Source organism: Heterodontus francisci, chromosome 14 (genome assembly GCF_036365525.1).
Source record: "Heterodontus francisci isolate sHetFra1 chromosome 14, sHetFra1.hap1, whole genome shotgun sequence".
In the NCBI taxonomy this organism is placed as follows: Eukaryota; Metazoa; Chordata; class Chondrichthyes; order Heterodontiformes; family Heterodontidae; genus Heterodontus; species Heterodontus francisci.
This window is the reverse complement of record NC_090384.1, coordinates 85,146,157-85,158,876: the sequence shown is the minus strand read 5'-3', so window position 1 is coordinate 85,158,876 and position 12,720 is coordinate 85,146,157. Positions and strand designations below refer to the sequence as shown.

At 41.6% G+C, this 12,720-nt stretch overlaps 1 protein-coding gene across 1 annotated transcript in view; it reads right to left on the bottom strand.

Moving 5' to 3' along the window:
• Positions 1 to 12,720, bottom strand: part of slc5a12 (solute carrier family 5 member 12) — a 73,433-nt gene that overhangs the window by 58,967 nt on the left and 1,746 nt on the right. Inside the window, exons 2-4 of the mRNA XM_068046487.1 lie at positions 6,679 to 6,744; positions 6,531 to 6,582; positions 2,629 to 2,696 (exon numbers count right to left, since the gene is read on the bottom strand). Coding sequence (XP_067902588.1) covers positions 2,629 to 2,696; positions 6,531 to 6,582; positions 6,679 to 6,744 — 186 coding nt within the window. The remainder of the gene's footprint in view (positions 1 to 2,628; positions 2,697 to 6,530; positions 6,583 to 6,678; positions 6,745 to 12,720) is intronic.

Here is a 12,720-nt window from a genome sequence, read left to right as displayed (position 1 = left end):
TAATTTCGGCAGGAGACGCAGGAGCCCAGGGCAATTTTAACCTCTGGGTCTCGTGCAAATGCCACCAGTTCACTTATAAACTTCTCCTTCAACTCCACTCATTTCCTTCAAATAAAAGGTGTTGCTACAGGTACCCACGTGGGTCCTAGTTATGCTTGCCTTTTTGTGGGGTATGTTGAACATTCCTTGTTCCAGACACCCTCCCTCTGTTTCTGGTACATTGTTGACTGTATCGCTGCCACTTCCTGCTCTCACCTCAAACTGGAAAACTTCATCAACTTTGCTTCCAATTTCCACCCTTCTCTCATCTTTACATGGTCTAAATCCGACACTTCCCTTCCCTTCCTCGACTGCTCTGTCTCCATCTCTGGGGATAGGCTGTCTACTAATATTCATTATAAGCCCACTGACTCCCATGGCTACCTTGACTACACTTCCTCACTTCCTCACACCCTGTTTCCTGTAAGGACTCCATCCCATTCTTTCAGTTTCTCTGTCTCCAACGCATCTGTTCCAATGATGCAACCTTCCACAACAGCGCCTCTGACATGCTTTCCTTTTTCCTCAACTGAGGATGTCCCCCCCACTGTGGTTGACAGGGTCCTCAAACGTGTCCGACCCATTTCCCGCACTTCTGCCCTCACCTCTTCCCCTCTCTCCAAGAACTGCGATAGAGTTCCCCTTGTCCTCACTTTCCACCCCACTAGCCTCCACATCAAAAGGATCATCCTCTGCCATTTCTGCCACCTCCAGCGTGATGCCACAAACACATCTTCCCTTCCCCTCCCCTGTCAGCATTCTGAAGGGATCGTTCCCTCTGCGACACCCTGGTCCCCTCCTCCATCACCCCCGACACCTCGTCCCCTTCCCAGGGCACCTTCCCATGCAATTGCAGGATGTGTTATACCTGCCCTTTTACCTCCTTTCTCCTCACCATCCAAGGCCCCAAACACTACTTCCAGGTGAAACAGCAATTTACTTGTACTTCTTTCAATTTAGAATACTGTATTCACTGCTCACAATGTGGTCGCCTCTACATTGGGGAGACCAAACATAGATTGGGTGACCGCTTTGCAGAACACCTACGCACAGTCCAAAAGCATGATCCCGAACTTCCGATTGCTTGCCATTTCAACATATTCCCCTGCTCTCATGCCCACATTTCTGTCCTTGGCTTGCTGTAGTGTTCCAGTGAACATCAACGCAAGCTCGAGGAACAGCACCTCATCTTTCGATTAGGCACTCTACAGCCTTGCAGGCTCAAAATTGAGTTCAACAATTTCAGAACATGACTGGCCTTTTTATTTTATTTTAAAAAATATATTTTATTTTATTTTTTAACCATTTACCTGTTTTTCGTGTTTGTGCTTTTGGACAGAGCTGCTCATTACTCTGCCATTAACATTCTCTCTGGACTAATGCTTTGACTTTCAGCACAAGCACTAACAATCTCATTGTTTTTGTCCCATGACATCTTTGTTATTTAATCTCTCCTGCCCTATCACACACCTTCCCTTTTGTTCTCTTCCCCACCATCCCCCCCACCCCCAACCCTTCACTTGCTTAAAACCTAATACTTTTCTAACCTTTGCCAGTTCTGATGAAAGGATACAGACCTGAAACATTAACTCTGCTTCTCTCTCCACAGATACTGCCTGACCTGCTGAGTATTTGCAGCACTTTCTGTTTTTATTTCAGATTTCCAGCATCTGCAGTATTTTGCTCTTATTATACCACCAGTTTACCTGCCACTGGGAATGGGTGAGAAGGGGGTGGAGAGCAGCAGCCAGCAAGAGAAGCTCGGTCAACCCCTGGACATCTGCTGGCTTCTAGGTAAGTGGATAAGGAGTGGACATCAGAACGTTCTCGCGGGAGAGAAATAGAGGGAGGAAGGGTACAATTTACTTTTTGAGACCTAAAGGGCATTCCTGTTCCTCCTGACCCAAGAAGGAAACTTTTTGACTTGCTTGCAAGGCCTCTTTGTCTTTTCTTCTAGCCTTCAGCCTGGCGGGAAAACCTATTGACATAATAGGACCCCAATTTGCATAAATGCATACGTCTCCCACCTTTAGGTAGGCACATCATCTGCCTATACACCTCTGCAGGCTTAAACTGGGGACAACAACCTGCTTTTAATTCCCCATCTGCCTGGTTCCCCCAGGCTAAAATTGACCCTGATGTTCTTTCAGATTGTTACTGGTGTTGGATACTTGCCTCAAAGTTGACAGAATAATCACAAGAAAATGAAACTTTAGGAGACCAAACAGTCATTAAGACCAATGTTCCCCCTAATTTTTATTTGTTGTTGTGCAAACCCTTTTCTTTTAAGGCCCTTTAATTTTTTCTTGGCTGTATTTGTGCATGATAAATTCAACTGGTCAACTTGTGCTTGACTTGCGCGGGAACTTGCAGATTGCTGTGTGGAGGGAACATTGGTTAAAACTTAAAATCCCCGATATATTAATACCAAAATTTCAAGTATTTGTCTCAGATAAGATTAAATCATTAACTGGAACAATGTTCTTTTTAATGAATATTCAACTGTGTATCTGTGAAATTGTTGCACAAGGGTCTAGTTCACTAAATATCTTATCTAAATGATCTTTGAATGGAAGCACATGTACATACCAGGGTGCAATAGAAGGTGCAGACAATTCCTGTTGCAAACACTGATCCCCACAGATTAAAACCAGTCACTGTGGAAGCAGAATACATACACTTAAATTGAAAAATAAAGGAAAGTAAATATGAATATAAACAAATGAATTTAAAAATAATTAGCATTGAAAATCACCTAAGTTTTCTTCTGAATATGATTATAACATTAAACCAATACAGAAACAGCCAAAACAAGGTTAAGAAATAATTGATGCTAAATGGTGATCAAACGAGGAACAAGTTTGATTTGTAGTGTTGTGGGGTGTGGTGTAATGCAGTTGGGGGAGAATTTTGGCAATTATTTTGTTTTTTAATGTATTTATTCTGTAACAGAATGTTCCAACTAATAGCCTAAATTCTCAAGATCCAAGTTAAATATTTAGTGACAGGAGGTAACGTAATAAGCATTTCCTGTTTATGATTGTTCACACAATACTCATGTATTTCAACATGTGACAAAATGTTGGATAATATGTACTCTACAGTCTATAAAATCCAATGTAATCAGTTTAGTAGTGAGTGAAATTACTGCAATGCCTGGACATTGAAATCATAAACAATCTGAAGGAGCAGTAGAATAATAAACTAGATTTTTTTAACCCCACATTGTCATTTAATTTTTTTTAATGGACTCTGAATTAACCCCAGATAATGGAAAAAGAAACTTTTCCTTAAAAGGAATTTGGTGCAAGCTCATTATAAAGCATGCTCTTAAAATTCTGTATAATTGGCTAATACATGTGTGGCTGTAATTTTTAAAGTGGTCCATCACAAATAATTGTTGTTTCCAAGGTTCTGAGCTGCATGTTGTATTCTCCCACCAGTGGGGTGCAATGAATTACCACCAATTTATATTTATGCATAACAGTCTGTGAAGAATACCATCATTTTATAACAGAATTGCAAATATTTATAAAAAGGGACCATTATTTCAAAAAAGTAAGTTATCCTAGAAAATAGCACAGATGTACTATATTAATGCAATCTGCCCCAGTCTGTTTAAGTCTGTACAAAATTGCTCGCTCAGTTAATTGATCTCAAATGGGGTATTCCTTAATATATTTTGACATGCACCAAAGCAACCAACATTCTGCCATATTGCTGGCATGTCATTCAAGCACATTTGTAGGTAGCACAAGGAGCAAATCTAGAATGAATTTGTGAAGTCAACTTAATTTAATGATTATTAAATTCTCCTACATGGGTGGGATATCCAGTAGGTCAGCAGCTGTTAAAGATCTGCTGCTCAGAGCTACATGCTGAAAAACATTCAAGGTTTGCCACTAGTAATTGAAAATACAAACAAGAAGAGACTCTAGGATGCTGATTAGACTCATAGGAGTTACAGCACAGAAATATGGGCGTAGATATTGACAGCATGGATTACTTAGGTGGGGATGTGGAGTTCTGGACGGGAAACCCACTGGCCTCCCAGTGTGCATCTTTGTCATTAACTGGTTCCCCACTCAAAAACTTTTTTTTTAACTACCCCTTCATTTTCCTAGTGATAATCTTGAGTGCATGCCCCTGGTACTGATTCATTCCATTAATGAAAAAAATCTTTTGCTGCTTACCTTTCACAGCATTCCAACACTTTGAAAATCAATATGAGCTTCCTCCTTGCCCTTTTTTTTGAGCCTCTTGTTTATAACTATCGCCTCTCATTTCTGGGATAATTCTAGTGAATTGTTGCTGCACCCTTTCGGCAGCCTTTAATGGAGCATGTAGAACCACATGCAATGTGGCCTAACCAAATGTTTGAGCAAACTCAACATCCTTTCTTTGCTTTTGAACTCAGGCCACTATATAATAACCAAAATACCATTTGCCTTTTTATGGCCTTTTCTATGTGCTCTCCCATCTTAAATTTACACTCTTAGATCTCCAGAACATATTTACTCATAGCATTACAAAAAGTACTAGTCATAGAGTTATACAGCTACTGAGAATATTAAAGTTATGGAGGGTAATAGGAACATTATAAGGAAATATGAAAAAATGGTCAACAGATAATACAAAAGCAAAGGCTTTTATTACTAGATTAAAAGTGAAAGAATAATTAGAGAGAGGCTAGGATCACTCAGGAATGAAGGGAGAATTTGGTTATTAAAGATGAAGATTATCAAATATATTAAATAAGCATGTTACATCAGCTTTTACAAAGGTAGTGAAAGTCAGACTGTAGATTTATTACAGCAGGGTGTGGAATAATTGATGGAGATGACTTTGAAAATTATTTGGTTTAAAAAAGATAGATATACCTTGTTCTCTTAGCTTATCATCATGTCATAAACAGAAAATATGTCATTATCTAGGAACAGCTGTTAGGAAAGGAGTTGGTTCTAAAAAAAAAGCAGAACTTAAGATTGACAAGTCAGTGGGGCCTGACAACATGTATCCTGTGGAAAGGACACAAGGAGACAAAGGCTATGACCAGAATTTCCAAATCCTCCTTAGATATACAAACTTTGCCAAGAGTCTGGAGGGCAATCAATGTTCTGCTTAATAAAAGAGAGAAGAATAAACTGGGCAACTATAGATCAGTTAAGCTAATGCCAGCTATGGGCAAAGTCATAGAATCCATAAGCTGGCATATAATTATTGACCATTTTGAAGTGTGTGAGGTAATCAAGGACAGTCAGCATAGGTTTGTTACACAAGTTATTTTTGACAAATGTTTTAGAGTATTTTGAAGAATTGACTCTTTGTATAAGCAAAGAAAGTCCTGTAGATGTAGTGCATATGGATTTTCAAAGTCTTTTTAGTAAGGTCTCTTACAGAAGATTTGTTACAAAAATTCAGGTGGTTGTTGTAAAAGAACATGTAGCATTTTTGATAGATAATTGTCTGATGGATAGGAAACAAAGCATTAGGATTAATGGGTATTTCTTAGATTGGAGAAATATCGTAAATTGCATATGCTGAGTCCACTACAGGTGATTTGGACTTGGGAATAGGGATCATGATATTGAAATTTTATGATGATGCAAGAGCTGGGATGTTGTCAATTCAATGCAAAGAGTTTCAGGAAGTAAAAGACTGAAGGAGAACATAACCATGTTAGCAAAATTAGCATTACAGTGGAAAGCGCAGGCAGATAGCAGGTGCAAGTGAGAAGGCATTTTTGGAGCAAAACCAAGGAATGGGAGTAGAAGTTAAATTGAATGATGTTGATGAGTGTGGAAGAACAGGGGGTTCTGGAGGGATGGGTCCAAATACAGAATTCCTTCAAAATGTTGAGTGCAAGTAGATAAGCATACCAAACACCAATAGCATTGAAGCTTACAAATAGGGCAATGACACATAAGGGTCAAAGACTATTGATAAATTTATATAAGGCAATGGTTAGACCTCAGTTGGAGTACTGTGCACTATTTTGTGCATACCATTATAGAAGTGACTATAAACCATAGACAGTGTACAGTGGGGATTCAGCATAATGATTGTGGGAATGAGAAACTATATAGCTGTAAGGTGAGACTTGAGATATTGGGATTATATTACTAGTTCTTGAGCATTAAACAATGTCAGAATATGCACATCAATCCACTGTTATTATAGAAATGGCCCACAACACTACATGTTTAGATTATAGATCATAATTAAAGAAAGAACAGGCATTTATTTAATACCTTATAATGCCTCTAGTGATGTCCAAAATGAGTGCACATAAAAAGGATTACTTTGAAGTTCAGTCACTATTATTGTGTAAGTAAACAAGGAGGCAATTATACTCACAGCAAAGAGTAATGGCTTTAGATGTTGAATTACTGGAACTTATTACTGCACTAAATTTCAATTGATGCCAGAACAAGCCTTCACTGTGAGTAAACTAATGTTCTAATGTTCAATAACCATTTCATTGTACTTACCTTGATTCAGTGCAAGAGCTGGTGCATAAACCACAACTCCTGTGTAGAGAATCTGAAGATTTAAAAAAATCAATTTATCTCTTCCTTGTTTAATGCAGAATATCAATATAAATGTAGCTAGTGAATTTCAATAATTGTGGCTTCTTACAGTCTGCAGGATATATATAATGGTAGCAGCAACACGAACCACTCTATTGAACCTCAACTCCAAGTACTGAGGAAAGAAAGGAAAGATAAGTCTAATTACCAAATATATTTATGTAATAGTGAAACAAAAGAGAAAGACAGAATTTGCATTTATATACCTCCTTACACGTTCTCAGGATGTCACAAAGTGCTTTACAGCCAAGTAATTACTTTTGAAATGGAGTCTGTTGTTTTGCAGGCAAACATGGCAACCAATTTGCACACAAGGGGCTGAATTTTATGGGCCCCCTAGGGACGGGAATGGAGGCGGGGGGGCGATAAAATTTCGTGGAAGGCAGGGGCGGAGTGCCCGTCGCCTTACCGATGCCCTGGAATTTAGTCCAGGGCGGGGAAGGCCAAAGATGGCCTTCCTGCCCAGAGGCCAATTTACTAACAGTTGGTGGGAGCCCCGCCACCCAATAAAGTCAGGCAGCCTCCCTGCAGGCTTGGGGGAGGGATGGTCTGCTCCATGGGAAATTTGTGGCCCACGGAGGGCTCCTGGCAGTAAAGGCCACCCCTCTGCTAATAACCCCCCTCCCACCCCTCAACGATCACTCTCCCTCACTCCCTTACTGGGACCTGCTAGATTGACCCCAGCAAGCCGGTCATACATACCAGTGATCCAGGGCTCCAGAGCTGATCCTGGTCACAGGCCTCTTGAAGTACCAACAATGACCACTGCTCCTGGTTGCACAGTCAATACTACTGAACTGATGGCCCTCTGATTGGCTTGCAGCTCTTGGAGGCGGGATCCCCTTCCTGAAAGGGATGGGGACCCTGGAGCTGGGCAATTAATTGCCTGAGCACCATTAATTAGAGCCGGTGTGGCGGGGTGGGGGGGGTGGGTGCGGGGTGTAGGCTGGTCACCAAAGGGCAGAGGTGGTATCCCCTCGCCTTTTGAGCCTGGCGTCGGGACCTGCCGCCAGCTGCAGTAAACCCAGCCCAAGGTCCCGCACACAGTAATGACAGAAATCTTCAGATGACCTGTTTTGCTGTTGTTTGTTAAGGGATCAATTTTGGCCAGGCTGTATTCTCTCTGTAATGCACTAAAGTGAAGGGCTAAATTCTGTTATCTAGTCCTGGAGCAGTGATTGAATCCTTGATCTTCTGACTCAGAGGCAGAATCACTACCAATAATAAACTTAATCATATAACAAATGCACACTGCTTCACTGATGCTTTACCTTATTACACATTCCTCTTGAATTTGAGCCTTTACAAGGAATTGAAAAGGCATAAGTTTCGATTTGTCCAGTTGTCAAAAGGAGATGATATGCATTAACAGCATTTTCACTGTTAGTTTTATATTTATACACATATATATAAAAATATAAGTATATATATACATATAAATATATGTATAGGCACTATTTTCTGTGCATCTTCTATGCAACATTCTGTAACTGATCAACTAAGTGTGATGTGCAAATTCTAAATGAAGTGAAGGAGTAAGAGAATTAGACCTTCACATTTTTAAATGATAAATTGTTTCCAAGCTAAACATTGCAGCATAAAGTTGCTATCGGGTAGCTATACACTTCATTGATTCCACCATTATCTTCCCCTTTTCAAGGCTGGGTCACTGAAAAGTGAAGTTCTCAATTCCTACTTCCCTGTTGCTGTGCTGACAACTAGCAAGTAGGGTGGGAGTGATGGAGTTGAGGCTGAACACAAAAACATTTTTTCAGTGCCCCTGCCATGGAAAAAGTGAGAAGATTGCAGTCTCATTTTGGGAAGCTAATTAAAGTGGCAGTTTTCATAATGGGCAATTGAATTTTTATAAAGAATATATGAACATACAGAAAATAACGGACTGGAGAAAACCTACTGGCCCATCCAGCTTGTCACACATAGTTGTGATGTGGTCTGCATGACAATGCATGCAGTCTACATCCCAGCCAAAAGCTCCTGGGAGAGATGAATATCTGGATAAAAATCTGGAAAATTCCTCTACCCCTACAGGTGATGAAAACTAATTCACAAGACCACTTTGGCCCTGATTAAGTTACCAGGTATGAACCTCTTTTACAAGGTAACGTCCACTCCCCAGCTTGAAGGAATTCATTGATTCAGTGTTCAATGTATGAACCAGCAGCCTGTTCCACATATCCACTATTCTCTGAGAAAGACCCACTTCCTAACATCTAACCTAGCTTGGCCTTTACATAATTTGAGATTTGACTCCTGGACCCCGTAACAAATTTAATTAAAACAAGTTGACAAAACTTCCAGTGGCTGATGGGCACTTCACTACCTGAAGAGGCTGCCCAGTAATACCGGGTGGCCTCCTTGCAGGCTGGGGGGCACACCCTGTGCCCAACAGAGGACCACCCTCCGCTGGAAGAACACCTCCTGCCCTCCACATCAACGCACCCCCCGCCCCCCACGCGCTGGGGCCTGGCTGATTGACCTCAGCGAGCCCTAACCCCACTTACCTGTTCTGAGTCTCTGGTGGCTCTTCTCACCGGGTACAATCCCAGCAGTGTCCACTACTCCGCTGCCGCCTCTGATTGGCTGGTAGCTCTTGGAAGTGTGACATCCTGCCTCAGAGGGACGGAAGACACAGCTGCAGGCAATTAATTACCTGAGCCACGCAAAATAGCAGTGTGGTTTCCAGTGCCAGTGGGGCCACTGCTTCAATGTGAAATTCTGGCCATAGTCTAGTTCCTTCATCATCTTGTAAACCTCAATCCACCTAGTAGTCTCAAACCTTCTTAGCCTTGCCAGCCTTGCTAGTGAGACCCTCATCTCAAGAATGAAGATAAAATGATATTGAGCCCAAGAAGGAAGTATTAAGAGAAATTGACCAAATGCTTTGTCAAAGAGCTGGGTTGTAAAGAGGCTCTTAAAGGAGGAGAGAGAGGTGGAAGGGGTTTAGGGACACAATTCAAAAGTGCAGTTCCTGAATGGCTGATGCCACTTCAGCCAAGGGTAAGGTGAAAGGAAGAGGAATGCACAAGAGGCTGGAATCAGAGGAAGGGAGAGTTTGGGGAGGGTTGTAGGGTTGGCGGGGGATACAGAGATAGGGAAGGGTGCGGCCAAGAAGGGATTTAAACAGGAGGATGAACATTGTCAATTTGAGGTGTTGTCGTCATGAGGTGCCAGTGTAGACTAACAAGGACATGGATAATGGATGACCATGACTTGATGAGGGTGCGATATGGGTAGCAGAGATTTGGATGAGCTGAGGTTTACAGAATGTGGAGGATGGGAGGTTAGCTAGAGCACTGGAATAGTCCAGTTTGGAAGTGACAAAGGTATGGTTAAGGGCACGTGTGAACACTTCAATATGATTGATTGCTTAGCTGCTTACTGACATCACTCCTGCTGCACGCCAAGACAGTCCCTTGACCTGGCACCAGATTTAAGCTGCCATTTGGGAAAGGGGAAAACTACACTACAGAGATCGTTAGATCTTTGCGGGAAGCTTTCTTTGAGGTCAGCAGTGAGTGCCTTGCTTCGCAGCTGACTGCAAAATCCAGGCCCATCGATAGCAGATTGGCTGAGGCAGTGGAAGAGGTGGGTAATGTTACAGGCTTTGGGAGTAGGCAACTTTTGCGATGGAGGGGATAGATCATCCGAAGTTCCACTTTGGGTAGAATATAATGCTAAGGTTGTGAAGGATCAGGTTCAGGGTGTAAAATGGGAAGAAGCAAGAACAAAAATGCTTTATTACTTTAAAATTAAAACGAACTTTTCAATTTCAGCTCAGATTATAGAACCTGTATTACAGACAATGTCAGAAGAATACAAAAAGTCTGTCTGTAGCTATGTTAAAATAAAATGTGGTTGTTGTCCATTTGCACTAAAATATTGTTTGTAGCAGTTCAGCAAACCTGAAAACATGCAACAAATGCACTAACAAATATTTTCTAATGCAGTGTAAACTGTGAAAACTTATTTACTCAATGAAAGAAAGTCTTGCATTTAAATAACGCTTTTCAGTAGCACCGGATGTCTCAAAATGCTTTAGAGCCAATGAAGTACTTTTGAATGTAGTCACTTTTGTAACATAGAAAACACAACAGCCAATTTGCACACAGCAAACTCCCACAAACAGCAATGTGATAATGACCAGATAATCTGTTATTTTGTGGTGTTGACTGTGGGATAAATATTAGCCAGGACACAGGGGATAACTCCACTGCACTTCTTCAAAATAGTGCCAACGGATCTTTAACATCCATCCAAGCAGGTATATGGGACCTCAGTTTTATATCTCACCTGAGAAACAGCACTTTCAACAGTGCAACACTCCCTCAGAACTGCATTTGAGATTTGTGCTCAAGCCCTGGAGTGGGTCTTGAACCCAGTACCTTTGACCTGGAAGTGCGAGTGCTATCAACTGAACCATGGCTGACATGTGCACAAGCAGGAACTTCTCAAAAGGTACATTTTTAAAAAGTCAACAATAATCCAAATGTACAAGATTTATTGGCACTGGAAATAACCTGGCAGAAATTCAACTCACAGCATTGCATCTGAAAAATGAGCAGCCAGCAGTTAAAAATTAGATAGGTGGGGTGGGCATCTTGATGGCCAATTGATGCCATATTCAGTTGAACCTGTAAATGGCAAGCAGCCCATCTGCTGTAGGACTTGAATATCCAAATCAAGGTTCCACACCAGTCATAGGACCCCCCGCCCCACCCCCCCATCATTTCAAATTCAAGTACACATGGGCCATGCATAATGAGCAGCCTAACCAGCAGTCCTCAAAGGACTTGGTGTGATATTACTTGTCCCTTTGGTGTGTGATCTGTTTTAAGATTCACAGGACTGCAAGTAATATGCAAGTAAATAAAACATGGGTTTTATTTTAACTGAACTGAATGTATATATACAAATAGTAACTACACGAGCTAGATTTAAACACCTCTTACTCTGTCAGCCTCCACCCACATGTGTGACATAACATAATTTTCTCTGGTGATCTTCACTTCAGCTCTTAAGGTGGTCTATTCTTAAAGTAGTCCCTTCTTAAGGAAGTCCCACAACACTTGGAAATTGGTTGAAGTTAACCATGACTCATTCAACTCTTAACATGAACTCTTGCAGGACAAAGAAAGAAACCTTTCTTCCTGTCAGCATGGACCAAAAGCCTGAAGATCAATTCTCCTAACTTTGTATTATGTTCAAAAGTTCCTTGGTGAACTGAGATTAACAGATTCTATCAGCATCCCAGGTCACTAAGAACTACAGATCCAATGTTTATTGCTTTCCTGAACGCAAAAAAAAAATCTAAATTGTTTGCAGTAGAGCAGTAAGTATTCTGCTGAGCGACTCCTCAGATACTGAAGCAGTCCGTGTAGAAATGCAGCAAGACCTGGAACATATTCAGGCTTGGGCTGATAAGTGGCAATTAACATTCGTGCCACACAAATGCTAGGCAATGACCATCTCAGACAAGAGAGAATCTAACCATCTCCCCTTGACATTCAATGGCATTACAATCACTGAATCCCCCACTATCAACATTCTGTGGGTTACCATTGACCAGAAACTGAATTGAAATAGCCATATAAATACCGTGGCTACGAGAGCAGGTCAGATGCTAGGAATCCTGCGGCGAGTAACTCATCTCCTGACTCCTCAAAGCCTGTCCACCATCTACAAGGCACAAGTCAGGAGTGTGATGGAATACTCTCCACTTGCCTGAATGGGTGCAGCTTCAACAACACTCAGGAAGCTCGACACCATCCAGGACAAAGCAGCCCGCTTGATTGGCACAAACATTCACTCCCTCCACTACCGACACACAATGACAGCAGTGGGTACCATCTACAAGATGCACTGCAGCAATGAACCAAGGCTCCTTCGACAGCACCTTCCAAACCCGTGACCTCTACCAGCTAGAAGGACAAGGGCAGCAAATGCATGGGAACACCACCACCTGCAAGTTCCCATCCAAGGCACACACCATCTTGACTTGGAACTATATTGCCGTTCCTTCACTGTCGCTGGGTCAAAATCCTGGAACTCCCTTCCTAACAGCACTGTGGGT